At 40.4% G+C, this 27,798-nt stretch overlaps 2 protein-coding genes across 3 annotated transcripts in view; both read left to right on the top strand.

Annotated features, from left to right (window-relative positions):
• Nucleotides 1-21,884, top strand: part of LOC308284249 (L-rhamnose-binding lectin SML-like) — a 34,690-nt gene extending 12,806 nt beyond the window's left edge. The window contains exons 1-9 of one of the 2 annotated variants that reach the window (XM_080724818.1): nucleotides 13,809-13,882; nucleotides 14,922-14,966; nucleotides 15,192-15,242; nucleotides 16,403-16,538; nucleotides 17,596-17,705; nucleotides 17,814-17,858; nucleotides 18,357-18,489; nucleotides 19,292-19,395; nucleotides 20,018-21,884. In XM_080724818.1, coding sequence (XP_080580944.1) covers nucleotides 13,852-13,882; nucleotides 14,922-14,966; nucleotides 15,192-15,242; nucleotides 16,403-16,538; nucleotides 17,596-17,705; nucleotides 17,814-17,858; nucleotides 18,357-18,489; nucleotides 19,292-19,395; nucleotides 20,018-20,031 — 669 coding nt within the window. In that variant the 5' untranslated portion in view covers nucleotides 13,809-13,851 and the 3' untranslated portion in view covers nucleotides 20,032-21,884. Of the gene's footprint in view, nucleotides 1-13,808; nucleotides 13,883-14,921; nucleotides 14,967-15,191; nucleotides 15,243-16,402; nucleotides 16,539-17,595; nucleotides 17,706-17,813; nucleotides 17,859-18,356; nucleotides 18,490-19,291; nucleotides 19,396-20,017 lie in introns of those variants that run through there. The other variant, XM_080724819.1, reaches the window with a different exon arrangement.
• Nucleotides 468-6,630, top strand: LOC308282584 (L-rhamnose-binding lectin SML-like). The gene is made up of 8 exons (XM_080722972.1): nucleotides 468-659; nucleotides 1,889-1,939; nucleotides 3,173-3,308; nucleotides 3,896-4,005; nucleotides 4,114-4,158; nucleotides 4,669-4,801; nucleotides 5,646-5,749; nucleotides 6,368-6,630. The coding sequence occupies exons 1-8, from the start codon at nucleotides 503-505 to the stop codon at nucleotides 6,379-6,381; spliced, it is 750 nt and encodes a 249-aa protein (XP_080579098.1). The 5' UTR covers nucleotides 468-502; the 3' UTR covers nucleotides 6,382-6,630.
• Nucleotides 21,885-27,798: the final 5,914 nt, after the last annotated feature.

The raw sequence follows: 27,798 nt of genomic DNA, 5'->3' as shown, positions 1-27,798 counted from the left end.
CACACACACACACTCGCACGCACACATGCATTTGCACACACACACACACACACACACACACACACACACACACACACACACACACACACACACACACACACACACACACACACACACACAGAAGACAGGGAGTCCAATACTGCACTAGATATCAATGTCCTCTTTTTGACAAGCCTATAGGCCTATATTATTTCACATTTCAGCAATCATGTCAATATGTATCAAGTTGCGGAAATGCATCTCAGGTTCATAATATTCTCGTAAAAAGTGAATAAGCGCGCGCGTGTGTGTGTGTGTGTGTGTGTGTGTGTGTGTGTGTGTGTGTGTGTGTGTGTGTGTGTGTGTGCGTGCGTGCGTGTCAAAAACACTTGCCTAAGGGAAGGGTACACAATATAAAAACAGCTGTTTGCTGTGCCACTAGTCATTGAGTGTAGCTTTGTGCAGAGTCACTGGTCAGTTGTTTTAGATTTGTGCAGAGTCACTATAGTCAGTGAGTTTCAGGATGAAGGCTTGCGGTGCCTTGCTGTGTCTCCTCTTCTGGGTGATGTGTGAGGCTGACCCTGAAGTCCAGCTCCAGCTGAATCACAACGACCAGGGGACAGAGCTGGAGCTGACCCTCAACAACCACGACCACGGAACAGCAGACAAGGAACACAAAGGTGAGGATGATTGACTTGCTTTTACAACACTAGATTTTCAGGCTGCCGTGTGGCATTCAAACATTGTCCTATGCTGTGCTGATGAGAGCAATGGTCACCAAAGTATGTCCATTTGTGTTATAGCAGTGTTATGCACTGCTATATGGCCATTTGTGTTATAGCAGTGTTATGCACTGCTATATGGCCATTTGTGTTTTAGCAGTGTTATGCACTGCTATATGGCCATTTGTGTTATAGCAGTGTTATGCACTGCTATATGGCCATTTGACATGTAATTCAAGCCCAGTGAGAATGGGCAATTAAACACTTCTGTAATGGCAATTTCACCAATGATCTTGCACATTACTTCACGGGTTGTAGTGAGAGTGATCTACGCAGTATGACAGAAACAAACAATATAATGTCCAGTCCAAAGTTTCCAGTTTTAGGGTGTAATTATGGAAATGAAGGTTTTCAGTTGAAATGAAACATATCATTGAATAATGCTGCCTGGGTTCTGAAGTGATTCTTTCCTGTCTTTCTGTTTCTCTGTCTGCTGGTAAGAAGGGTTTGCTCCCAAGCAACCATGTGTCCTCCTGTGATCTGAATCTGCTGATTACCTCTGACCCTTAAAGGAGTAGTTCACCCCCAAAATGACTTTTCTTCTATTGATCACTCACGCCATGGAGACTTGAGTTCAATAATATTTTGGGGTTTTTGTTGCAGTCCTAAGACAGAAATTTGATTGCAAGAAATGTACCCCCATTGATTCCGGATGGGGACCCAAATCCATTTGGGTCCCCTCCGGAATCAATGGGGGTAAATTTACTATAATCATATTTTTGTCTTAGGAATGCAAAAAAAAAGAAAAGAAAACACATTATTGAACTCAAGTCTCCATGGCGTGAGTAATCAATAGAAGAAAAGTCATTTTGGGGGTGAACTACTCCTGATCTAAAGCCCTCCACCAAGTGTCCAATAACTAAAACTACAACTTAATGATATGCCAACCTCGATAATGGCTCCTACAGCTTTTCTGAACTGTCTACACTAATCCTAACCCAAACTGTGGAACGAACCCTCCATTGCAGTTAGAACTTCAGACTCACGTGTGAACACACAGTGTGTGTGTGTGTGCGTTGCGCATGTGATTGCGCATGCATTGCGCATGTGATTGCAAGAGATGGCGAGAGAAAAAGAGGAACATTTTGATGTATACAGTGTGTACTATCTGTGTTCTTTCCATATAGAAAGACTCATCACCTGTGGCAATGGAGAGAACGTTCACCGCCTAAGTTGTGGTACTGTATGATTAACCATTTAACTACTATTAGGCTATATGATTTCAACCAGTATAAAATACTTCAAATAGCCGATCTACAAGCTCACAATGTGTCAGTGTACTGTAGATCGGCTAGTTAAAACATTTTAAAATGTTTTCTTTTTTTTTTTAAATAGTAAAAAAAAAGGCAAAGAAGTTTAGGGATAGGGGTAAGGCATGGACGAAAATAGAGCTGCATGTCTGATACACAGTGAGGATGAATGTAATGCTGACTACAAGTTACTCAATCCCCAATTCCCCCTCCCACCTGCCTTTCACCTGTTCCAGTGAGAAGGAGGCAGATCTTTGAATGTTTTCGTACAAAGTAGACACTGCACCGTTACTTAGTGGTTGCAGAATCAGACAGTCATCTATGCCAGTGGTTATCAACCTTTTCAGGCCGCGACTCCCAAAAATAATCATATTTGAACTGGTGACCCCCCCCCCCCCCCCCCCCCCCCCCACCCCACCCCACCCCCAACCTGGTGTGCTTACTGTTGAGTGAGAAAACAATGTTGTACATTAAGTTCATGATCTGGGGACCCCCCCAAAATAATGTGGGGACCCCCGGGGGTCCCGACCCACAGGTTGAGAACCACTGATCTATGCAGTCACTTTGTGGCAGGGACAGAGATGGCGAGAAGAACTGTGTTTTTATAAAACTGTGTATACTTGCAGGTACCAAAATAAATTGGAATTTGGAACAGGACTAATTCAAATTTGACTTCAACTGGTCAAATTAAATAAAACTTCCATATTTGAATAGATCTTTAACTCCACTATCCAAAATGTAAATACTCAAGTAAAAAAATTAATACAAAAAATAAACAGATGTAATTAAGCACAGTACTGTACTGTGCGAGTACATTTACTTTGTTACTGCAGCCCACCACTGGTGATATAATATTTGTACTCAGTCCTCTACTGAGTGTTTTTGTTTGTACAAGGCAGACTCACCGATGGCATTTTCTGGTCAAAGTACAAACCTGAAATTATTGCAAGCAGGGACAGTGAAAAAGACGCTGCAGTGAATCTGAAGGGCAAATCAATATTTGATACATCAATGTCTCCCAAAATAAAACAATAATCAAAACGATAAAAAGACAATCATCAAAACAATAAAGAATCAAACAAAGTATTGTCTCTTCAAGTCTCCCTTCTTTATTTGTCTCACCCCCACCACCGCCACCCCATTCTGTTTTGTGTTTAACAGAGAATGGAGTGATCGAAGTGGAAAAAGCATTGTATGGACGCTCAGATAGAGAGACTTGCAGTGCGGGCAGACCTCCTGCCCAGGTTGCTAACACAACATGCTCTCAGGAAGGCACTTTGGACGTCCTTGCACGAAGGTACATGATGGATCCTGTTTGGTTAATATTATTAATATAACATTAATATAGTAGTGTGTACCAATTTGTGTATAACGGTCAAATACATGTTTCCAATAACGTTACAATTGTGACACAAGGTGAAACATTTTATGCTCAGTCAGTAGGCCTATCACAATTTCACATAATCATAATTATGTCATAATCGCCATAATCATTTCCAAGTTGAAAAAGGTTCATATATTTTCAAAGATTTTCAAAAATAGTGGAAATAGCAGATCTACAAGCTCACAACGTGTCGCGATGCAACGCATTGTGAGCTTGTAGATCGGCTATTTCCACTGTCAATGTTCTTTTTAAAGTATAAAGTTGTCTAATATGTCAGTCACTTCCTTGTATATTTAGGTTATGTGTCATATCTGCCATGTGCAAAAGCCAAACGACAAAAACACAATTAAATTGCTAATCGCAATTATTTGAGTGACAATTAATCGTCATGTAAGCCCTATCAGTCAGTAAATTAAAAGTTACATTCCAGCACAGATGTAGAGTATGAACACTGTACTGTACAGTGTATGGTATGAACCTGTATGTTCTTCCCCCTGCAGGTGTAATGGTAAGAAAGTGTGTGAACTGAGTGTTAATGACTTCCGTACCTCTGACCCCTGCGTTGGCACCTTCAAATACCTGGATTCTACCCACACCTGCCTCCCAGCAAGTCAGTAGAACGGCTGCTTGCATCACAAATGAAATAGCTGAATATATTCATACAATAATGATGTGAAAGTGACGTCTAATCTATGTAAATCATCAATCATTTTTACAGTTTCTCTTGTGGCATGTGCGCATTCTTTGGCCCACCTATATTGTGGTAAGTCATGCCATTTTCCTTTATTAAGTGTGTGTGGTCCACAATAATAACAGTATGCATACTGTAATAGGGCAGGCACACACACACACACGCGCACGCACGCACGCACGCACGCACGCACGCACGCACGCACGCACGCACGCACGCACGCACGCACACTCACACATCTCGTCTTCCACTGGTGACCCTGCATCTCAAACTACAAATCGCTCCATCTCACTAGAGAAGAGTGTTTTTTATTTATTGGAGAGCAACTCTATATACAAATCGATTAATCTCAATACTTTGATCTACAAGCTAGCTCACAACGTGTTCCTGTGAAAATAAATGTACCTTTTTTGAAAATGTTAATGACATGTCCAAAATGGGGATTGTTTGATAAATAAATAGGCTAATATATTTTATCAAATTATCGATTATGGATTATTTTTTACCAATCATTTGTTTGATTAACTGTTGCACCCTTACATCTCACTCTCTCCCTCTGTATATGTGCCTTCCTCCTCTCAGAGGCAGGCCAGGTCATTGCTGTGCGTGGTGCAGATTATGGTCGCCGGGATCAGACCACATGCTCCTACAAACGCCCCGCAGCTCAAGTCCAAAAAGTTGACTGCTCAAGTCCAACTACCAAAGTTGCTGAAAGGTGAATATCAGTTTGAAGAGTGTAGGAAAAAAAACATAAAATACTAAATAAAAAAGTGTAATCAATCAATAATTCTGTTGCTATTCGAATAGCCAAACAATCAGAAATCCCCACCTACCCGCCTACCAATCATCTGAATACTTTTAAATTCATTGTATGCTTGGATAATTGGATGGCCAGCAAAGGCGACAAGCACTGAATTAATATGCCTATAGGCTATAGCTAGTTACTGTTTCATCTGTAGACCTATCATTTCACTAGCCTTGCCCATAATTATGCTGGAAAGTCAAGCTCCGCCTCTATAGGAATTGGAAGCCCTGAGGTACTCCACTCAACAAGTATCATGATCCAACAGTTATGTGGAGACGTATCACCCTCTACTGGAATAATTGGTATACCATGAGTGGGTGCATGTTTGTGTAACTTTTAGTTTTTATTTTATTTTATTTTATTGTTGCTACAATGTCAGAGGAGCTAAGCAAAATTGTATTCAGAAACTTTAACTTGCTCCAGGGATTGTAGGAAACAGGCTCCACTATACAAACAAACAAACTAAATACGTTAATCAATAATAATATGCCACATAAAAATTCAAAAGAGTGTGTGCTAGCTTTATTGCTCAAGAACAGCAGACTACCTGCTTGCAGTGGCTAATTTGCTTGCTTTAGTAGTATTTTAATGAAGGGAGAATTAAGAGTGAAATTTCATTTTCTCCCAAATGTTTATGAAATATGAATGCCATTGCCTCTCATCCCCAGCACCTCTAGATGAGTATATTCAGTATAATGTATTACGTGCACATACTTTTGATCACTCATGGCCTTATCCTTTCCTGTATCCACAGCTGTAACGGAAAGAATGAATGTACCATCAATGTGAGCAGCTCTGAGTTCGGAGACCCCTGTGTTGGCACTTTCAAGTACATGGAAGTGGCTTACAATTGTTTGTGTAAGTATCTCCCAGACTATTCTGAGCTGCTTCACGCAACTGAAACTTGCCATATGGAGGCACTGTATAATGTTTTAGGGCAGTGGTTCTCAAAGTTTGAAATTTGAAGGTCTCCCCTTAACTTTGACAGTGTACAAATGAAACCAAATGGACCCATCAGGGTCCATTTGGTTCCATTTGTACGCTGTCAAAGTTACAGACTTCAGTTTATAGTTACAGGTCAATTTAGACCCCCATAAAGGAACATAGAGAGTCCCTGAAATCCACTTTGAGAACATCTGTTTTAGGGAAACAGTGACATCACAGGGATGTATCAACATACTCTTGTTAGCATTTGAGCATGGGCTACAGTACAGCAAAGTATAGCCTATTCTGCAGTGGTTATGCATTCAAACAGAAAATAAGACCTTAACCAAAGTTTTTAGCTTATGCAGAACCAAATCCTCATGCACTGAGCTAGGCTAGCTTTACTCAAATGTAGACTCTGTAAATGGGTTAACGTACTTAATTGTACTGACATTTGCTGTCAACGGATGATCAATCAATACATACAGAAAATACATACTGCATTTTTCTACATCTGTCTAAATGTATTTTTTTACCATTTCTTTTCTGCAGATCCAGAGGTCTAAACGTCCCAATAATGAGAATGTTCTGTAAACGAAGTGAAAGTGCACAAGCATGACTGATCTAAAAGCGATTCGAAGAACATGGAGCTTCAGCAGACTTCTTTATTCAATACGTACTGTATATGTATGCAGGAATCAGCATTGATTCAACTTGGAACAAGTTTTGAACAAATATCATAGAGGCATTATATAGGGCATTCTACAAGCTAGGGTCAGTTGTTTGGCTAACTGGATCTCTTACTTCACTCCCATCTACAAATTACAAAAGAGTAAGTGATCTACTTCCGGGTCATGTATCGCTAACTTAAATACCAAACCACTTGGCCAAGATGTACTACATATGTACTAAATATAGCTTAAAAATTCAAACACCCATGTCACCTTTGCAAGATGTCGTTTCCAAACCTCTGTATACAGTTGTATTCGTTATTACCCTCATATTTTGCCTCTGTATAAAATAGTCCGCCGTTCAAATATGTCCGACCGGAAACGTGCGCTGCGGCACAATAGTTCCGCCACAATAGTCCCCCCCCCAATTTTTTTTTACTTTTTTTTTTTTTTTTTTTTACTTTTTTTTAAACTTTTTTTTTAACTTTTTTCTTTTTTTTTTAAACTTTTTTTTTTTTTTTTTTTTAACTAGATGTGAGCGGCCCGAAGGGCCGCGACCCTCTAGTAATGTATACTTCTTACATTTGATCCTGTCACGTTCTGTTTCTCTCTTTGTTTGTCTCTCTGCCTGCTTTCTGTCCTCCTACTCTGGCCACTCCCACATTGCATTCCACCTCACCTCCACACTGGGCAGCAAGACCTGCACTGTTGGTTGTCTTGATGGAAGTGCTCGAATTTGGCTGAAGTGCTGCATCTAACGGAAGTTACGTCATGCAGTGCGGGTCTGTTTACATCCCCAAGCGAAACAAACCAAAATATAGATCGTAGCTCTTAACTCACTCTTCAGAGGATTTTGAGGACAATTTCAACAAAACAATTACAGAAGTTTGTAAATGCTCAAGATTCCCTTATTTAAAGGAGAATTGCTAAATCGCTTTCTTACCTTTTATTGTTGTTATTTTATCCCCAAATGTATTTTTATCAAAATAGGCAATATTGTACATTTTGCCCAACACAGCCCACAAAGGGAGCAGCAGGGCTTATGAAAATATGCTTATTTCAACGCTCCGAAATCCATTTTTTCTGTACTTCTGCTGTTTATAAACACACTGTTGAGCTAACATGCAGAAGTTACTGCAGGGTTACGTCTTTGTTGAGATTCTGCCGTAAAGCGGTTCACTCGCGTTCGAAAACTTGTCTCGTTCTGATTTAATCCGAAATTGTCCTTTAAACCACTGCTCTATGATTGGTCGAAAAAATACAACTTCCGGGGAGGTTCACATGGCGGAGTTCCCACCTTTCTAGGCATTCTCTGCCAATGTCGTGACCAGGCTTTTCTCTTTGCTATAGACGAGTAAGGCTGGGAACGAGGTTACCTCACCTCAATCCCTGTGTGACCTGTCTCCACTCCTCATCAGCCCTGCAGCTGTCTGATTACTGCTCACCTGGCCACTTCAGAAATCAGCTTGTAGCCTATATAGTGGACTCACTGCTTGATCCTTGTGTAATGTGTCTGCTGTCCTGCCCTTTATGTGTTGAATAAATGTTATTGGACTTGACTGCCTGCCACTCGTCTGCTTCGGGGTCCACACCTGACTCACACATGGTTGCACATGGCGTAGGAATCATTGTGCAACCTTGCAGATCTGCTTTATTTGAAAATATTGCATTTTATTTGATTTTTTCAAATTTCTGGAAATGTTTTCCCATACCCATGGCAAAGTTGACAGAGGTTAAATGAAGGCATCTGAGTACTTCTTCCACACTCATTTTGACAAATAATGGCAGCGGTCACATCAGACTGCCGGAGGTGATGTCATGTTGTAACTGTACCGTGCAGAGCCATTATCCTGGCACCTGTGGAGGAGCGCCTCCTCCTACAGCTGTTACTCCAGGACAGACCCTCACACAGCGCTCTGTGTGTCAGCATCTATTGTTTACACACACAGCACTGTCATAAGTCTGATGGGGTCACTGCAGGTCAGTGAGTGGTGCGAGGTACCACTATGCACATCCTGAGCCATATACCGTAGGCTGGGTGCTGGACTAATCAACAAAAAAGTTAATTCAACCCCAACTATTAGCTGGCACTGCAGTGGCAGGTCATTTACATTTCCCTGGAGTCCAACACTCCACCCTCCATGTCCCCCTTAGCAAACAGAAGATGCAAAGAATATTAAAATGCATGCCGGTATTCAGACAGGGAGCCACTTAAGTCTGTGGATCCCCATGAAATGGGGATTAGAAACTAATAAAGGCCTGACAAGCTGAGTCATCCATGGAGAGGGCTGTGTCAACAAGTCTCCCTGGACACCTAATCTCTCTGAAGTAGCCTACTATCTGGTAGCCTACTCTCTGAAGTAGCCTACTATCTGGTAGCCTACTCTCTGAAGTAGCCTACTATCTGGTAGCCTACTCTCTGAAGTAGCCTACTATCTGGTAGCCAAGGTGCAGGGAGGGGAGTGTAGGTAGTGGCGTCAGTTCAGAAAAAGCTAAGGTATGGCAACATGACTGGTGTCTTGCAAAGACACCAGTCATGTTGCCATACGCAACAGAAGAAGTACATTTTGGGCTGGATATGGCAGCCTGGAATGGTTGTTCAAGTGCATTGCACCTGTGCAGCTGACCTGCGGAACCTGGGAATATACCATTTTGTCAAAATGGGGAGAATAAAAGTGTGGAGAATATAATTAATACCTTGTTAAAGTGACCATTTTGTAAAATTTGGCATTTGTAGTTATTTTACTGTAATTTAACAACACAATTACCAGCACAGATAGACAAAGAGATTTAAAAGTAACTTTTATTTCTCCCCCTGGACCCAGGGTATGGCAGCTGCATACCCCTGCCATACCCAATTGACACCCCTGAGTGTAGGTACACTTCAGAGACAGAGAAAGTACTCAGGAGAGAGATGTACATCAGTCACGCGCGGCCTAATTTATTAATTACTTCTTCGCACAAGCGTGAAAATATTAGATTTTGAACTGAAAGACGTGACGCGCCGTGTCAGGTGTTTCCAGTAAAAAATATATTATTTTCATTGAGCGACATCTTCGTGCAGTGAATTATAAATTAGTCCCGGGAAGCAGTGAATTCAACAGAAATACAGACATAAGCATGTAGGACCCCTGTGTTGTGTTTCTTCAAGTTGGAATAAAACACAGCCAAACAAAGTATACCAAGAAGTAGCATGAGGAGAGTCCACCGCACCTCTAGCTTATGTTCAGGCTGGTCCAGTGCATCTCAGGAACGGGACTTGAATATGTGGAAGGAGCGTTGTAGAAAAGTCACCAGTTCTCCTCCTGGCCCATCATGACTTGGCTCCCCCCCCCACTCACCTGCTCCCACTCACTCACACCTGAACTCATATATATATATACTGCCAGACTGGTGCCAGCTTTGTCCTTCAGTTTAGTGCCAGCAGCAGAACCAACAGCAGCAGCAGAGCCTGGCCTGGAGGCACCAAACCTTTAACCACCGTTATGCGTATTTGACGTGAGTTGTTGGAGTTGAATGCTTCTGCCTATGTTGTATGCTTCTGCCTATGTTGTATCTTATTGATTAATGAAATGTAACCTGAATTGTTGGTGGATGTAATATGGTATTATTAATTGTTGGTGGATGTAATATGGTATTATTAATTGTATTCTATATCTAATTATGTATTAATTATGTATTATATTGTTCTGTTTGTCACTTATAGAAATAAACCATAACACTTCTTATGGCATCAACCTGGTCCTCCTCTTCTTCACTCTGACCGGTGAACCATGGCAGTGTCAGAAAACCTTAACCAGCCCCAAACCCCTAGAAACCCTATCCTACTTTACAAGCGTACTGGAGCAAACACAGACTTTTGAAGCCAGACCCGCATCGCATGACGTAACGTCCGTTAAACGCAGCACTTCCGCTAGAAATCGTGGAACACACCAGAAGGCATATTGTCTACAGGGTGATCGTGTCCAGAGAAGAACAAAAATTAAACCGCCCCTTATTAAACCTTCCACATAGAAGTACCAGACTCCATATCCACGCAGTGATGTTCATGGGTTTCATTTGTAGTCTTAAACCAGCCATGCATGTTGAGGACCAACACAGCTGTTCTGATTGGTGTAGAACATTAGTTCTATGCCATTCATATACATTGAAACACCTGTGTTGGTTCTTAACATGGCCTTGTAGGACTACAAATGAAACCCATGAATTATAGGCTACGCGAGGCTACAGCTCAGGTGCTTCCTCTACCGCAGCAGTGCAGCTCTCTAGGATTCAGCAGCGCTCCGGGTACCCAGGCATCATCCTCCTATTGATTCTCATCGGCTCTTTGTGAGCAACATGGTGGAAAAACTAATCGAATGTATTACTTAAATAAAAGTATCAATACTGCCACGCAGAACTACTCAGTTACAAGCAAAAGTCTGGAATTCAAAATGTACCTGAATAAAAGTATGAACGTGTTGGCATTAAAATGTACTTAAAGTACCAAAAGTTAAAGTACAAAATGTTTGAAAATAACAGATCTACAAGCACACAATGCGTAGCGATGCAACGCGTTTGTGTTGGAAATTGGAAATGCTCAAGTAAAGTACAAATACCTCAAAATTGTTCTTAAGTACAGTACTTCAGTAAATATGCTTAGTCACTTTACACCACTGGTGAGCAATTAGACAAAAGTCAAGCACTGACGGACGGCCCTGTGCTAGAATGTCAAACCACATGCCCACAGAGAGGATATCAGGGAGGCAGGGGGGGCAATTAAGGGCAGAGACTGAGAGGAAGATCATTTGATATTCGGTGAATAAAGCACCAAGTTGTATAGGCAACAGTATTATATAGGCCTAGAGCGCTTCCCTGTAGAGAGCGTCGCTGCCATTGCTGCGGTGTAAACAGCAGCCAGTGGTGGAGTTAAGTAGAAGTAAAATGATTGAAAATGGGAAATACCAGTACTCATACTAAAACTTGTACTTAAGTACAGTGCTTAAGTAAATGAAGGCTACTAGTTACTTTACACTACTGTTTACATCGCCGCAATGGCGGCAGCCCCCTCTACAGGGGAGTGCTCAGGAAAACAGTCTATAGCTCCGATATAAACACTATTTTAAGTTGCGTGTATTAGCTAGTTTGACCAGCGGTGAAAAAAGTTAGGGGTGTAACTATACATTTTAACAGCGATACGATACGCATCACGATACAATGAATCGATATAGTAACTATTTTGCAAAGAAATTAAATCTGTGTAAAACAAGTAAAAAATCTATTATTATGGAAGTAAACGCTGTGATTATCTAGCAAATACATGGCACAAATACCGCATTTTAAAACGATACGATATGATACAAAGCCAAAACGGTACGATATTTTGCTTTTCAAACGATATAGTAGATCATTGCAAATTAAAATCGATTTTTCGATTCAGTTACTATATCGTTACACCCCTATAATATGTGCTTTTACTGAGCTACTGCTTTGTGAGCTCAATTACTGTTCAAAAATATGATTGCTAAATGGGGTCATTCTGCATAATGAGCACTAGTAACGGCTGAAGGTCGGAGACACCACTGGACCCATCAGCATTGAACTTTGCACACACTCCCAGTAAGCCCAGGACGAACCTCCAACCCAGTTTTTTTTTAAATCAGTGTCATAGTGACACAATAACAGGCCGTTTCACGTTCTGCTTTTGGCATATACATTACTGTAAAAGACACCTCAAAAACCGCTTGCACTTCTGCCTATTTAGTGGTGTAACAAATGTACACAGTTGCACTGACTCTTTTACAACCTCTTCTCCCACAGCTTCCTCGTGTCCTGATTGCTGCACCTGATGATGACTGATACAGGGTACCAGGGCCCAGAGTTGACCTGCACTCTGAGAAGCGTACTTTTTGGAGCTGTGTGAAACACAGGCTCCCTATACGTGGCTGTGTGGGTCTGTCTGTCTGTCTGTCTGTGTGTGTGTCTGTGTGTATGTAGCCTGACTTCGGCGCGTAACTAGTGCCGCACCATTTACGCCACTCGCGCAATATATACATCAAAATGTGCGGCTCGGCCGGGAATGGTGTTCTATTACCTTTCGTTCCGATCCGCCTTACCATGCCGACGTAATCGGCAAAAAACGACGCTTAATTGTCCCCATTGACTTATAATGGGACAATGCAAGAAATCACTTTCAAGTATTTTTCTCTCGTAAACCATAGGAGCTACAGTTTCAAACCTCGGAGAGGAGATTCATAATGATTTTAAGAATGAATCGAAAAATAATTACATCACTCGGCCTCATGGTGGCGCTATAACGGCCCACTTTACGTTTTGCCCCGTAACTCTTGAACCGTAGATCGGAAAATTAAAATTCTTTTTTCCCTGGATTCCTTGGGTCAAGACGCATCTCCCCATATAGGCCACGCCCATTTGCGCCAGGATAGATTTTCCGCCATCTTGAATTTTCTCCAAAACACACTTTTTGCTCCTTTTCCTACATATTTTCTTCAAATGTCACAAAAATCGGTACACATGATCTACACACACACACACACACACACACACACACACACACACACACACACACACACACACACACACACAGCTCCACTTCACACGGGTGTGATTTTTAGTTTGTGTTTATTCACCTTGCTGCTATAATATAATGAATAAAGGGTGCACGGATATAGTATCCTCATAGTCATAGAACCTTATTGTGTGTCTGTGTCCGCGATGGTGTTTTCTGCTGGTGTTTCAGTCCGAGTGTATCAAAGGGTGCGTTCGGAAATGCGCACCGGGTGTGTGCTCAGTGTAGTGAGTGCCTAAACCTAACCCTAATCCTAACCTCAGTAAAACTATACCTAACCCTAACCCTAACCTTAACCTCAGTAAAACTATCTATGCCTTAACCTAACCATAACCCCTAAGCCTAACCACACCCGGTGCGCATTTACGAACGCACCCTTTGATACACTCGGACTGAATCACCAGCAGAAAACACTCTCCTGTCTGTGTCCAGATGACAGCCTATTGTGCAGGGACCAGGAAAGGACATCTATTTCCAGTAAAATCCTAATGCCTTACAGTAAAGTAATGAGAGAAGCATTATAAATATGTTGCGTAACATAATTTTTTAAAGTATTTCCTGAAACTCCTGCGTAGTTGTGACTGATAAAAGATTTTTTTCTACCAGTCTTAACTGTAAAATGAATCCATTAATCATCATAGTGACATATAGAACCCTATTGTGTGTTCAGATTGCAGCCTATTGTGCAAGGCCTGGGTAAGGACATGATCCTTAAAAAGAGGTGGACCTTGCTCACTGTATAAATAGTGAGAGAGCCAGTTTGAGTCAGTAGTTTGTGTCACTGTCTTTTTGAAACCATGCTCCTGATTAGATTTACCACTTCACTGTGTGAGTAATCAGTATAACTGTCTGGACATAATTATACTATTGCTTTAAATGAAGTTAGAATGCTCTGGATGTTGATGCTATAGCGACTGATCTGTATATGATGACCATGCAGACAGACCCTGGTCATTTTGTTCTCATGTTTTGGTACATCATTGTTAAGACTTAATTTTGATGTTATTTAAACGGATGCTCGGTTCATTCATTACTTGGTATCCTATAGTTTCAATGTTATTTTGACAGTAGGCTAATGTGGCTTACCTGCAATCCTAGTTTACTGAGGTGAGTGAGTTTACTCACTTAAATGAATTGATTTTGTTTGGAGATCATCTTGGTTCCTTCATGGCTTAAAGAGAATGAATTGCTCAATACTACTGTATTTATTTGGCCATTGTTCAAATGTTTAAGATTTTCTTGTAATCTTATATTATTGTTTGAATATATTGATCTGTTCAAAGGTTATATACTTTTGCGGTACCTATTTTGAAACAGGTACTGTATTGGTGGTTATATTATGCAGATATACGTTGTCTTGTTTAAATTGAGAGGTACTGATTGCTTGTCCACGATAGCTATGTTGACCTGTCGTCCTTGAAGTGGGGTCTGGGGAGTGGGGACCCCATGGGACCTTGGGTGGATTCCCCAGCAAAATGTGTTACTGTAATATACAGTAACAAAATTAGTGTAACCATGCATGGTTGTGAGCTTGTAGATAAGATATTTTAGAAACATTTTGGAAAAGTCTTGAAATAATTTTAACCTGGGGTTCCACGGTCAAAAACAATACAATTTGAGGGGTTTTGATTTGAACAAGTATGGGAACCATGCATTGTTTTAGACAGATGATAGTTTAGTTGTTTATCTAATATTCTACAGTAGGCTAGTACTCAGAGTTTTCACTTTGGAAGTTAATCTGGATTAAAAAATGTCTACTAAAGCTAACAAAAGAAAGCTGTTAACCTGAGTAACATTTGTAAGAGGTGTCTTGTTACTCAAGAGATTTCTTGTGTTTGACATTTGTTACTCAACTTTTGTTTTGCAGTTCTGGCAGCCGCTTTATTTATGGTGACAAATGCAGGCGGGCAAGGTAGATATACTGTATAATCTACGTGTGTGTGTGTGTGTGTGTGTGTGTGTGTGTGTGTGTGTGTGTGTGTGTGTGTGTGTGTGTGTGTGTGTGTGTGTGTGTGTGTGTGTGTGTGTGTGTGTGTGATTGCGCATGCATTGCGCAGATGATTGCAAGAGATGGCTAGAGAAAAAGAGGAACATTTTGATATATACAGTGTATACTATCTGTGTTCTTTCCATATAGAAAGACTCATCACCTGTGACAATGGAGACAACGTTCACCGCCTAAGTTGTGGTACTGTATGATTAACCATTTAACTACTATTAGGCTATATGATTTCAACCACTATAAAATACTTCAAAGTAGTTAAAACATTTAAAATGTTAAACCATTTCATCCTGGATAACGGAAGTTGGTCGTTTACTAGGCTAGCCGCGGCCCCCAAAATAATCATATTTGAACTGGTGACACCCCCACCCACCCTGATGAGCACAAAGAGTTGAGGCATTACATTTTGTATAACACGATTCTATTTTGAAAATAGTAGATCTACATGCTTGTTGTGAGCATGTAGATCAGCAATTTTCACAATTTCTGCCTCTAATATTTGACAATTTGGCCAATGTTTAATTTGTCATTTTAGAGGTAATAAAAGGCCATTCAATTAGAGAAGTGCATATAACCTCTATACACTTAAACTTCATGTTTGTTTGTTTATTGTTGAGTGAGAAAAACACTATTGTACATTAAGTTCATGATCTGGGGACCCCCCAAAATAATGTGGGGACCCCCCCCCCCCTGGGGGTCCCGGGGTCCCGACCCACAGGTTGAGAACCACTGATCTATGCAGTCACTTTGTGGCAGGGACAGAGATGGCGAGAATAAATGTGTTTTTATAAAACTGCGTATACTTGCAGGTACCAAAAGAAATTGGAATTTGGAACAAGACTAATTCAAATCTGACTTCAACTGGTCGAACGAAATAAAACTTCCATATTTGAATAGATCTTTAACTCATAAGTATCCAAATTTTAAATACTCAAGTAAAAAAATTAATACAAAAAATAAACAGATGTACTTAAGCACAGTACTGTACTGTGCGAGTAAATTTACTTTGTTACTGCAGCCCACCACTGGTGATATAATATTTGTACTCAGTCCTCTACTGAGTGTTTTTGTTTGTACAAGGCAGACTCACCGATGGCATTTTCTGGTCAAAGTACAAACCTGAAATTATTGCAAGCAGGGACAGTGAAAAAGACGCTGCAGTGAATCTGAAGGGCAAATCAATATTTGATACATCAATGTCTCCCAAAATAAAACAATAATCAAAACGATAAAAAGACAATCATCAAAACAATAAAGAATCAAACAAAGTATTGTCTCTTCAAGTCTCCCTTCTTTATTTGTCTCACCCCCACCACCGCCACCCCATTCTGTTTTGTGTTTAACAGAGAATGGAGTGATCGAAGTGGAAAAAGCATTGTATGGACGCTCAGATAGAGAGACTTGCAGTGCGGGAAGACCTCCTGCCCAGGTTGCTAACACAGCATGCTCTCAGGAAGGCACTTTGGACGTCCTTGCACGAAGGTACATGATGGATCCTGTTTGGTTAATATTATTAATATAATATTAATATAGTAGTGTGTACCAATTTGTGTATAACGGTCAAATACATGTTTCCAATAACGTTACAATTGTGACACAAGGTGAAACATTTTATGCTCAGTCAGTAGGCCTATCACAATTTCACATAATCATAATTATGTCATAATCGCCATAATCATTTCCAAGTTGAAAAAGGTTAATATATTTTCAAACATTTTCAAAAATAGTGGAAATAGCAGATCTACAAGCTCACAACGTGTCGCGATGCAACGCATTGTGAGCTTGTAGATCGGCTATTTCCACTGTCAATGTTCTTTTTAAAGTATAAAGTTGTCTAATATGTCAGTCACTTCCTTGTATATTTAGGTTATGTGTCATATCTGCCATGTGCAACTTCAAAGCCTAAAAGCCAAACGACAAAAACACAATTAAATCGCTAATCGCAATTATTTGAGTGACAGCGGTCATGTAAGCCCTATCAGTCAGTAAATTAAAAGTTACATTCCAGCACAGATGTAGAGTATGAACACTGTACTGTACAGTATATGGCAGGGGTCTTCAACAGGGGGTCCAGGACCCCTAGGGGGTCCTCAGAGTTACTTCAGGGGGTCCTCCAAATCTTCCAATCCTTTTTATATTAACAACTTGAACCCTAGTGTCCATATTCTGAGAACTCTAGCCAAAAATAGCAGATCTACAAGCTCACAACGCCTCGCGCTGCGAGGCGTTGTGAGCTTGTAGATCGGCTATTTTCGGCAAAGAGGTTTGGTGTAGAGGGGAAAAAGAGCAGACTAAGTACAGAGTAAAAGGTCAATTATATTAGGTAATGACGGCTCAAGTAGTTAAATATCTGAAAACAGAAATGTACATGAATCCAAAATACACCGATGATTGTGCTGTCAAACAACGCAACTATATGGAATCTACGAAAAGGTTGTGGGGGTCCCTGCTTCATCTCTCGCTCAACTAAGGGGTCCTTGGCCTGAAAAGGTTGAAGACCCCTGGTGTATGGTATGAACCTGTATGTTCTTCCCCCCAGGTGTAATGGTAAGAAAGTGTGTGAACTGAGCGTTGATGCCTTCCGTACCTCTGACCCCTGCGTTGGCACCTTCAAATACCTGGATTCTACCCACACCTGCCTCCCAGCAAGTCAGTAGAACGGCTGCTTGCATCACAAATGAAATAGCTGAATATATTCATACAATAATGATGTGAAAGTGACGTCTAATCTATGTAAATCATCAATCATTTTTACAGTTTCTCTTGTGGCATGTGAGCATTCTTTGGCCCACCTATATTGTGGTAAGTCATGCCATTTTCCTTTATTAAGTGTGTGTGGTCCACAATAATAACAGTATGCATACTGTAATAGGGCAGGCACACACACACACGCGCACGCACGCACGCACGCACGCACGCACACACACACACACACACACACACACACACACGCACACTCACACATCTTGTCTTCCACTGGTGACCCTGCATCTCAAACTACAAATCGCTCCATCTCACTAGAGAATAGTGTTTTTTATTTATTGGAGAGCAACTCTATATACAAATCGATTAATCTCAATACTTTGATCTACAAGCTAGCTCACAACGTGTTCCTGTGAAAATAAATGTACCTTTTTTGAAAATGTTAATGACATGTCCAAAATGGGGATTGATAAATAGGCTAATATATTTTATCAAATTATCGATTATGGATTATTTTTTACCAATCATTTGTTTGATTAACTGTTGCACCCTTACATCTCACTCTCTCCCTCTGTATATGTGCCTTCCTCCTCTCAGAGGCAGGCCAGGTCATTGCTGTGCGTGGTGCAGATTATGGTCGCCGGGATCAGACCACATGCTCCTACAAACGCCCCGCAGGTCAAGTCCAAAAGGTTGACTGCTCAAGTCCAGCTACCAAAGTTGCTGAAAGGTGAATATCAGTTTGAAGAGTGTAGGAAAAAAAACATAAAATACTAAATAAAAAAGTGTAATCAATCAATAATTCTGTTGCTATTCGAATAGCCAAACAATCAGAAATCCCCACCTACCCGCCTACCAATCATCTGAATACTTTTAAATTCATTGTATGCTTGGATAATTGGATGGCCAGCAAAGGCGACCAATAACAAAGCTATTGTTTTTTTAAGCACTGAATTAAGAAGGACCGCTCTCCTTCCTTCACATTGGTTCTGCAACACATTTCTTTATTTTTTTAATCTCAGAATTGTTACCAGCCACCTCTAGCCCACAGAATTAGAACATCGCCAGACTAGGCGGAGATATCTCTGAACGTCTGGCTGAGCGAGACAGTAGCTAAGTGGATGCTAGGTGGTTTCCATTGTAGCAATGACACCGTTGCTTGATACAGTAGTTGCTCAGTCGTTGCAAGATGGTTTATTGTTTTTAAGTGTTTGCTAAATACGTTAATCAATAATAATATGCCACATAAAAATTCAAAAGAGCGTGTGCTAGCTTTCAACTATTGCTCAAGAACAGCAGACTACTGCTTGCAGTGGCTAATTTGCTTGCTTTAGTATAGTATTTTAATGAAGGGAGAATTAAGAGCATTAAGAGAAAATTAAGAGCGAAATTTCATTTTCTCTCAAATGTTTATTAAATATGAATGCCATTGCCTTTCATCCCCAGCACCTCTAGATGAGTATATTCAGTATAATGTATTACGTGCACATACTTTTGATCACTCATGGCCTTTTCCTTTCCTGTATCCACAGCTGTAACGGAAAGAATGAATGTACCATCAATGTGAGCAACTCGGAGTTCGGAGACCCCTGTGTTGGCACTTTCAAGTACATGGAAGTGGCTTACAATTGTCTGTGTAAGTATCTCCCAGACTATTCTGAGCTGCTTCACGCATCTGAAACTTGCCATATGGAGGCACTGTATAATGTTTTAGGGCAGTGGTTCTCAAAGTTTGAAATTTGAAGGTCTCCCCTTAACTTTGACAGTGTACAAATGAAACCAAATGGACCCTGACGGGTCCATTTGGTTCCATTTGTACGCTGTCAAAGTTACAGACTTCAGTTTATAGTTACAGGTCAATTTAGACCCCCATAAAGGAACATAGAGAGTCCCTGAAATCCACTTTGAGAACCACTGTTTTAGGGAAACAGTGACATCACAGGGATGTATCAACATACTCTTGTTAGCATTTGAGCATGGACTACAGTACAGCAAAGTATAGCCTATTCTGCCGTGGTTATGCATTCAAACAGAAAATAAGACCTAATCCAAAGTCTTAAGCTTATGCAGAACCAAATCCTCATGCACTGAGCTAGGCTAGCTTTACTCAAATGTAGACTCTGTAAATGGGTTAACATACTTAATTGTACTGACTGACATTTGCTGTCAACGGTTGATCAATCAATACATACAGAAAATACATACTGCATTTTTCTACATCTGTCTAAATGTATTTTCTTACCATTTCTTTTCTGCAGATCCAGAGGTCTAAACGTCCCAATAATGAGAATGTTCTGCAAACGAAGTGAAAGTGCACAAGCATGACTGATCTAAAAGCGATTCCAAGAACATGGAGCTTCAGCAGACTTCTTTATTCAATACGTACTGTATATGTATGCAGGAATCAGCATTGATTCAACTTGGAACAAGTTTTGAACAAATATCATAGAGGCATTATATAGGGCATTCTACAAGCTAGGGTCAGTTGTTTGGCTAACTGGATCTCTTACTTCACTCCCATAATGTATACTTCTTACATTTGATCCTGTCACGTTCTGTTTCTCTCTATAGCTGTATTCCAATCCGAAGGGTTTGCACTTTGAAGTGCGCATTTGAAGGGCTATGACGTCACTGGGCCGCGCCAAATAGCAATCTACAAGCTCACAATGCGTTGCGTTGCGACGCATTGTGAGCTTGTAGATCTGTGACCAGTGACGTCATAGCCCTTCAAATGCGCACTTCAAAGTGCAAACCCTTCGGATTGGAATACAGCTTTTGTCTGTCTGTCTCTCTGCCTGCTTTCTGTCCTCCTACTCTGGCCACTCCCACATTGCATTCCACCTCACCTCCACACTGGGCAGCAAGACCTGCACTGTTGGTTGTCTTGATGGAAGTGCTCGAATTTGGCTGAAGTGCTGCATCTAACGGAAATTATGTCATGCAGTGCGGGTCTGTTTACATCCCCAAGCAAAACAACCCATAATATAGATCGTAGCTCTTAACTCGCTCTTCAGAGGATTTTGAGGACAATTTCAACAAAACAATTACAGAAGTTTGTAAATGCTCAAGATTCCCTTATTTAAAGGAGAATTGCTAAATCGCTTTCTTACCTTTTATTGTTGTTATTTTATCCCCAAATGTATTTTTATCAAAATAGGCAATATTGTACATTTTGCCCAACACAGCCCACAAAGGGAGCAGCGGGGCTTATGAAAATATGCTTATTTCAACGCTCCGAAATCCATTTTTTCTGTACTTCTGCTGTTTATAAACACACTGTTGAGCATTCAGAAGTTACTGCAGGGTTACGTCTTTGTTGAGATTCTGCCGTAAAGTGGTTCACTCGCGTTCGAAAACTTGTCTCGTTCTGATTTAATCCGAAATTCTCCTTTAAACCACTGCTCTATGATTGGTCGAAAAAAATACAACTTCCGGGGAAGTTCCAAAGAAGGTCTCAGCAAGAACAGTCACCAACGTCATCTAGGCTCCATGGGTGGCGGGTGGCCACGTCCGGTGGCCACCCAAAATAACATTAGCGTCTATGAGCACTTCGTCACTTCCGCCACCCAAAAGTGTCATGGCGGCGTCCCATGGTGTGCCAAATTCCGGGTGTTGTCTGTTCCTGCCTAACCTTCCTTGGGAAGTTCACATGGCGGAGTTCCCACCTTTCTAGGCATTCTCTGCCAATGTCGTGACCAGGCTTTTCTCTTTGCTATAGACGCGTAATGCTGCATTCACACTGCAGATATATAGTTGAACGTTTTGCTTGCTTGGTCAATGTTATCTCAATGGAAACCAGCTTTAAAGATACAGGACACACACAGAACGAAGGTTTGGAAGCTTTAAAGCTGGTTTCCATTGAGATAACATTGACCAAGCAAGCAAAACGTTCAACTATATATCTGCAGTGTGAATGCAGCTTAAGGCTGGGAACGAGGTTACCTCACCTCAATCCCTGTGTGACCTGTCTCCACTCCTCATCAGCCCTGCAGCTCTCTGATTACTGCTCACCTGGCCACTTCAGAAATCAGCTTGTAGCCTATATAGTGGACTCACTGCTTGATCCTTGTGTAATGTGTCTGCTGTCCTGCCCTTTATGTGTTGAATAAATGTTATTGGACTTGACCTGCCTGCCACTCGTCTGCTTCGGGGTCCACACCTGACTCACACATGGTTGCACATAGCGTAGGAATCATTGTGCAACCTTGCAGATCTGCTTTATTTGAAAATATTGCATTTTATTTGATTTTTTCAAATTTCCGGAAATGTTTTCCCATACCCATAGCAAAGTTGACAGAGGTTAAATGAAGGCATCTGAGTACTTCTTCCACACTCATTTTGACAAATAATGGCAGCGGTCACATCAGACTGCCGGAGGTGATGTCATGTTGTAATTGTACCGTGCAGAACCATTATCCTGGCACCTGTGGAGGAGCGCCTCCTCCTAACAGCTGTTACTCCAGGACAGACCCTCACACAGCGCTCTGTGTGTCAGCATCTATTGTTTACACACACAGCACTGTCATAAGTCTGATGGGGTCACTGCAGGTCAGTGAGTGGTGCGAGGTACCACTCACGTAGCCTACATAATGAGGTAAAAGATCATGTATTATTTGTATGCTGAGAGTTATGCTGAGAGTCAAGTTAACGACTTAATCCCTACAGCATATACATATACTTCAACTTTATTTTCCTTGGTCACAAATGGTCACTAGAATAAAAAGCACTACCTACCTACCTACCTACCTACCTACCTACCTACCTACCGTACCTACCTACTTACCTACCTACCTACCTACCTACCTACCTACCGTACCTACCTACCTACCTGCATACTGTATGTGTATCGTTGTATGACAAATAGCTGATCTACGGTTGTGAACTTGTAGATCGGCTATTTTCACTATTTCTGGGGGGGAAAAGGGACGTTTTTTGCTGTGCACAATGCCTTCAATCCATATGTCCACGTCACCCCATTGTGATGAGCAGAGTCGGCCCACAGCCACACACTGATAACAAGGTCATCAAAGTGAATTGAGGAGGACAAGTAATCTCTCTTCTCTCTCTCTCTCTCTCTCTCTCTCTCTCTCTCTCTCTCTCTCTCTCTCTCTCTCTCTCTCTCTCTCTCTTTCTCATCTCTTCCTGCCCAATCTGGCTATCCATCATCAAAGAAAAGGTCCTTTTCACCTAAGTCTGTTCTCGAGAGACTACTTCCTGCCTAACAATGTGTCTTTCAGTTTGAAGGGTATCTCATGAAAGTCTAGACTTGTTCGTGTTTATATTACAGCCATGAAAGTGTTTTGATCTCTGCCCAGTGGAGATATATACAAATAATTTGTATATATACATTTTGATTTTATATATATATATATATATATATATATATATATATATATATATATATATATATATATATATATATATATATATATATATATATATATACATACAGAGAGATTGATTGATTGAAGACTTTATTCGAAGTTTGCATAGGAAAAGGTACAGTTTCATGACGGTACAGTTCACTGGTACAAGGTCTACTAAAAGGAGATCCTAGAAAGGACTAAGCTTATTTCCACAGGAAACCATTTAAGTATCTCATATAACATTAAATGACAGACGAATAGAACACAGTACTATGCAAACATAATGAGAGAGAGAGAGAGAGAGAGAGAGAGAGAGAGAGAGAGAGAGAGAGAGACTGATGTCAGTTCCCCTCTCCTAGTGGTGTAAAGTAACTAAGTACATTTACTCAAGTACCAAACGTAAGTACAATTTTGAGGTAAGTGTAACTACTTTACTTGAGTATTTCCATTTTCCGATACTTTTACTTTACTACTACTGCACTACATCTCAAAGTTAAATATTGTAGCCTACTTTTACTCCACTATACAATTATTTGAGAACTTAGTTACTAGTCAGCCTACTTTGTAGATTTAAATTATTAGGCTATTACAAAACATACATGAAGCACTTCAGCCCCTACTGTATGTAGGCTATATTTTGGCCATTTGAAAATAGCCTATAGGCCTATCGACTACAAGTTGCAATGTGACGCATTGTGAGCTTTTAGATCTGCTATTTTCAAAAGATTTGTATACATTTGAAAATATGGAATGGCACAAATATTCTCCATAATGAGTAGGCCTATACTTTAAGTAGCCTACGTTATGATGAATATTCTGCATTGTACAGAGTATTCTTCTACATTGCAGTAATGATACTTTTACTTGAGTAAAAAAAAACGAGTAGTTTCCACCACTGTCGCTCATAATAATGTCAATGGGTGTGTCTTATTGAGCGGTGACGTTTTGCACTCATAAATAGGCTCCTCGAAGCGCACCGTGGCACCACTCCTTGAGGATCACCAACACTGTCCTGAACACCACCCAGACCACTGCAGGAATTCAGACCACTTGAACGGATCGGACACTTGTTTTCTTTGAGTAGGCTTAGGCAGAAAGGGAAAAACACTTTAGCCTACTGTACGCCACTGTTAAACCAAATAAAAGGGATGATGTCAATGTCAATTCAGTCGACCGTCCTTCTAATTATGGAATTTGGAGCGAGTTAGTTTCGTCAAAATGTCTGGAGCTGCACGCGGGTGTAAGACGGTGTCATTTGAAGCCGGCGAGGAATCCATTGCAGAGGATAAAAAGAGGGCAGATTTTGGCAGCTGAAGAAGTTTGTATAAAACGTTGTTGGAGATTCGAGCGGCGCCAACGGATAAGTACCTTGGACAGCGAATAACCAACTGCTGCACCAGAGAACATCACGGGTAAGTGTACAGTAGGCCTACAAGCCTATAGTCTATGTGCTGCTGAACATTTCAATATGATTCTCTGCTTCCCAGGACACAGTTGGTGGATGGATGGATGGATGAAAGAAAGAAAGAAAGAAAGATCATATTTTATATATTTCCCTATGTAAAATGTTTGTTTCATGAAGAGAATTGCCTTGATTATTTACTCAAGTTTAATTTAGCTAATTTAACCCAGATCTCGGGCAAAACACTATCATTTCCCTAATTTCCCTAATAATCTGTAAACACATCTGCGATTACATTTGATTGTTTCAAATCACACAGCAATTCAAGTTAAATGAAAAATGTGATATAGTCTATCAGGCTGTATTAGGCTAGACTAGGGACTTGCATAAAAAAAAAAATCATTAGGTCTATAATCTATTCTATATAGGCTACTCATAGGCTATATGACTGTCAACCTCAAAGAAAACTTCAAACTGTGCACGAAGTTAACCGCCTGGTTGTATTCAAATCAATTTCGATTCAATTCATTTCAATTTCAAATTTATATTGGAAAATCACAAGTTGTCTGCAAACACTGCAGATCAGTGGTTCTCAAAGTGGATTCCAGAGACTCTGTGGGTTCCTTAAGGGGGGTCTAAATTGACCCATACAAGTCTGTAACTCTGACAGTGTACAAATGGAACCAAATGAACCATGACGGGGTTCATTTGGTTCCATGGGGGAGACCTTGAAATGTGAAAGTTTGAGAAGCACTGTTGCACAGATAGCCCCGACATCCCCCCTGAGTAAACAGCTAGACGTGCTTTAGCCCCAGGCTGGGACTGGCCATCACAAATGTTTGTTTTCCCAACATTGTAAGGGTGCGGGCTGCGCGTCATTGCCGTGTTTTTGGAGTGTGGTTCAATTAATACCGACGTCAAACCACTGTTTGTGCAACACGGTTTCGTGGCCTCAGAATAGTCATATAGGCTAACTGACTATTTTAAGGTCACGCAATACGTGCACATTATAGCCAGTATGTTCGTTTTACAGGTGGTTCATTCCAGTTGTGGAAAGTAATTTACTGTAGGCTGTACCATTTTGAGGTACTTGTACTTTACTTGAGTAGTTCCAATTTCCAATACTTTTACTTTACTACTCCACTCTTGGATTCAAATATTTTACTTTTAATCCACTGCAATTATTTGAAAACTTCAGTTACTAGTTAGGCTACTTTGCAGATATAGCCTACATTATAATATTATAAAACATATACCCTAGCTACATAAACCACTTTAGCCCCATTTTATACCTTAGCTATATGAAAATATCAGATCTACAAGCTCACAATGTGTGGCACGTGAGCTTTTAGAGCTGCTATTCTCAAATATTTTGTACTTTTACTTTTGGTACTTTAAGTAGCCTATACTTATTGATGCCAATACTTTTATACTTTTACTCAAGTACATTTTGAATTCTGTACTTCTAGCCTACTTGTAAGAGTATTTCTATAGCCTATTGCAAAGTGATACTTTTACTTAAGTAAAACATTTGAGTGTATTTAATAACCCGGCCATTTTCATTTAATTATGGGCTACATCGATGGCTAGGGCAGCACGGAACACCTGCTTAACCAACACTGTCTCTGTCCCATTAAGAGAAATGGCAGCTTGGCCATATGCCAATGGAAATTCTCCCCCCCCCCCCCCCCCCACACTTAGTACAGTAAATATGTACACCTCCATGTGCTTCTGTGTGGGTGCAATAATTGTGCACTAGTAGAATAAAACACCTCGCCACACATTTATTAATTCAATGTCAAAGTGTGAATGCCACACACTGTAGACTACAGTAACCAATTTAATTTTATTTAGCCATGCATGCACCAAAAGATCATGCAAGACCATTTTAATCCATTGAGACCAGGAACTCATCTGTGTCACTTCAGATTTTATGAGCTTGTAGATCTGCCATTTTTGAAATGTCGTGAAAATGTGTGCAAATAGTTGAATATACATATATATATATATATATATATATTTTTTTTTTTTTTTTTTGTAAGTCAAATCTTTCTTTCTTTGGGTCCCTGGAACAAAATATTTTGAGATGGGATCCGAGGTCAAATACATGTAATTTTAGGGGTCCTTGGCATGAAAACGTTTGAGAACCACTGACATAGCAATCTGGATAGCTATCGTCAAAGAAAAGGGAAAACAGCGCCCTCTCTGTTTTATTAATTAGCGTAGCACTACATCTGTTCTTGAGAGATTACTGAAATTGAAACATATCGTTGTTGTCAGGTGTAAATCTTGCATGTCCAAAACCGTTAGTTTTAAAAAATGATTTAAAATAGTGAAAATAGCCAATCTACACAATCCTTGCACCTCGTAGATCTGCTATTTTCACTAGTCTTGTGCGACAGTCTTGTATTTTGAAGCAGGGCTTTACTTTACGAAAGAAACGTACACATTTGAAACTTAGAGATACAAACCTTTTCATGCCAAGGACCCCTAAAATTACATGTATTTGATCCCATCTCAAAATATTTTGTTCCAGGGACCCAAAGAAGGAAAGATTTCAGTTACAAATGTTCGCTTGAAAAAATATATATTCAAAGATTTGCTCACACTAGTCTAGTCTAGTGCGACAGTCCTGTATTTTGAAGCAGGGCTTTACTTTACGAAAGAAACATACACAAACATACACATCAGCCGGACAAAAAAGTCCATTTCTCCTTCACCCAATGCCAAGTGCCAAAATGGCTCCAAGGTAGATGTGCCACGATTTTGTATGTTTTTCTTTAGCAATTATTTAAAAAAAATGTTTTTTTTAAATAATTTTGCCCCACAGAAACAGACACAGTTGTTGTGATTCAGTGGCAAAACGAACTTTGTCAATCAGACAAATGGTTCCAGAGATAGAGCTGTTTGAATGAAAACAAGTGTCCATCCACTAGAATGGACACACATTTTCTCAATCAGCTAAACGAGGGAGCCAACACACAAACAGAGAATACCATCTCTCTGATCTCAGGTCATTTTGACATCTTTAAAAAAAAAAAAAAAAAAATGAAAAAAAAAAAAATGAAATCTATACAAAAAACACAAAAGACATCAAAGACGTCATTGGCACCCAGGCCCATTGAAAAAAAGACGTCAAGAGACGTAAAGTGTTCCATCACGTAACCATTACAAATGAAAGCCTGTGCCTCTTCCCTTAGGACTGGGTGATTTTCATTAAGCCCGCCTCCCCAAAAGCCCCCTTGACTCCAGGATGAATTACTCAAGCTGG

This window comes from Nannobrachium achirus (genome assembly GCF_963921795.1).
Source record: "Nannobrachium achirus genome assembly, chromosome: 4".
Lineage (NCBI taxonomy): Eukaryota > Metazoa > Chordata > Actinopteri > Myctophiformes > Myctophidae > Nannobrachium > Nannobrachium achirus.
Note: the sequence above shows the minus strand (reverse complement) of the source record. Positions and strands in the feature narration are given on the sequence as shown.

Bases quoted from the DNA above. Each gene is read 5' to 3' on its own strand.
- LOC308282584 (XM_080722972.1), top strand. From the start codon at position 503: ATGAAGGCTTGCGGTGCCTTGCTGTGTCTCCTCTTCTGGGTGATGTGT. The intron at 660-1,888 runs GTGAGGATGATT...CTTTCCATATAG, and splicing joins AGCAGACAAGGAACACAAAG to AAAGACTCATCACCTGTGGC. The intron at 3,309-3,895 runs GTACATGATGGA...TTCCCCCTGCAG, and splicing joins TTGGACGTCCTTGCACGAAG to GTGTAATGGTAAGAAAGTGT.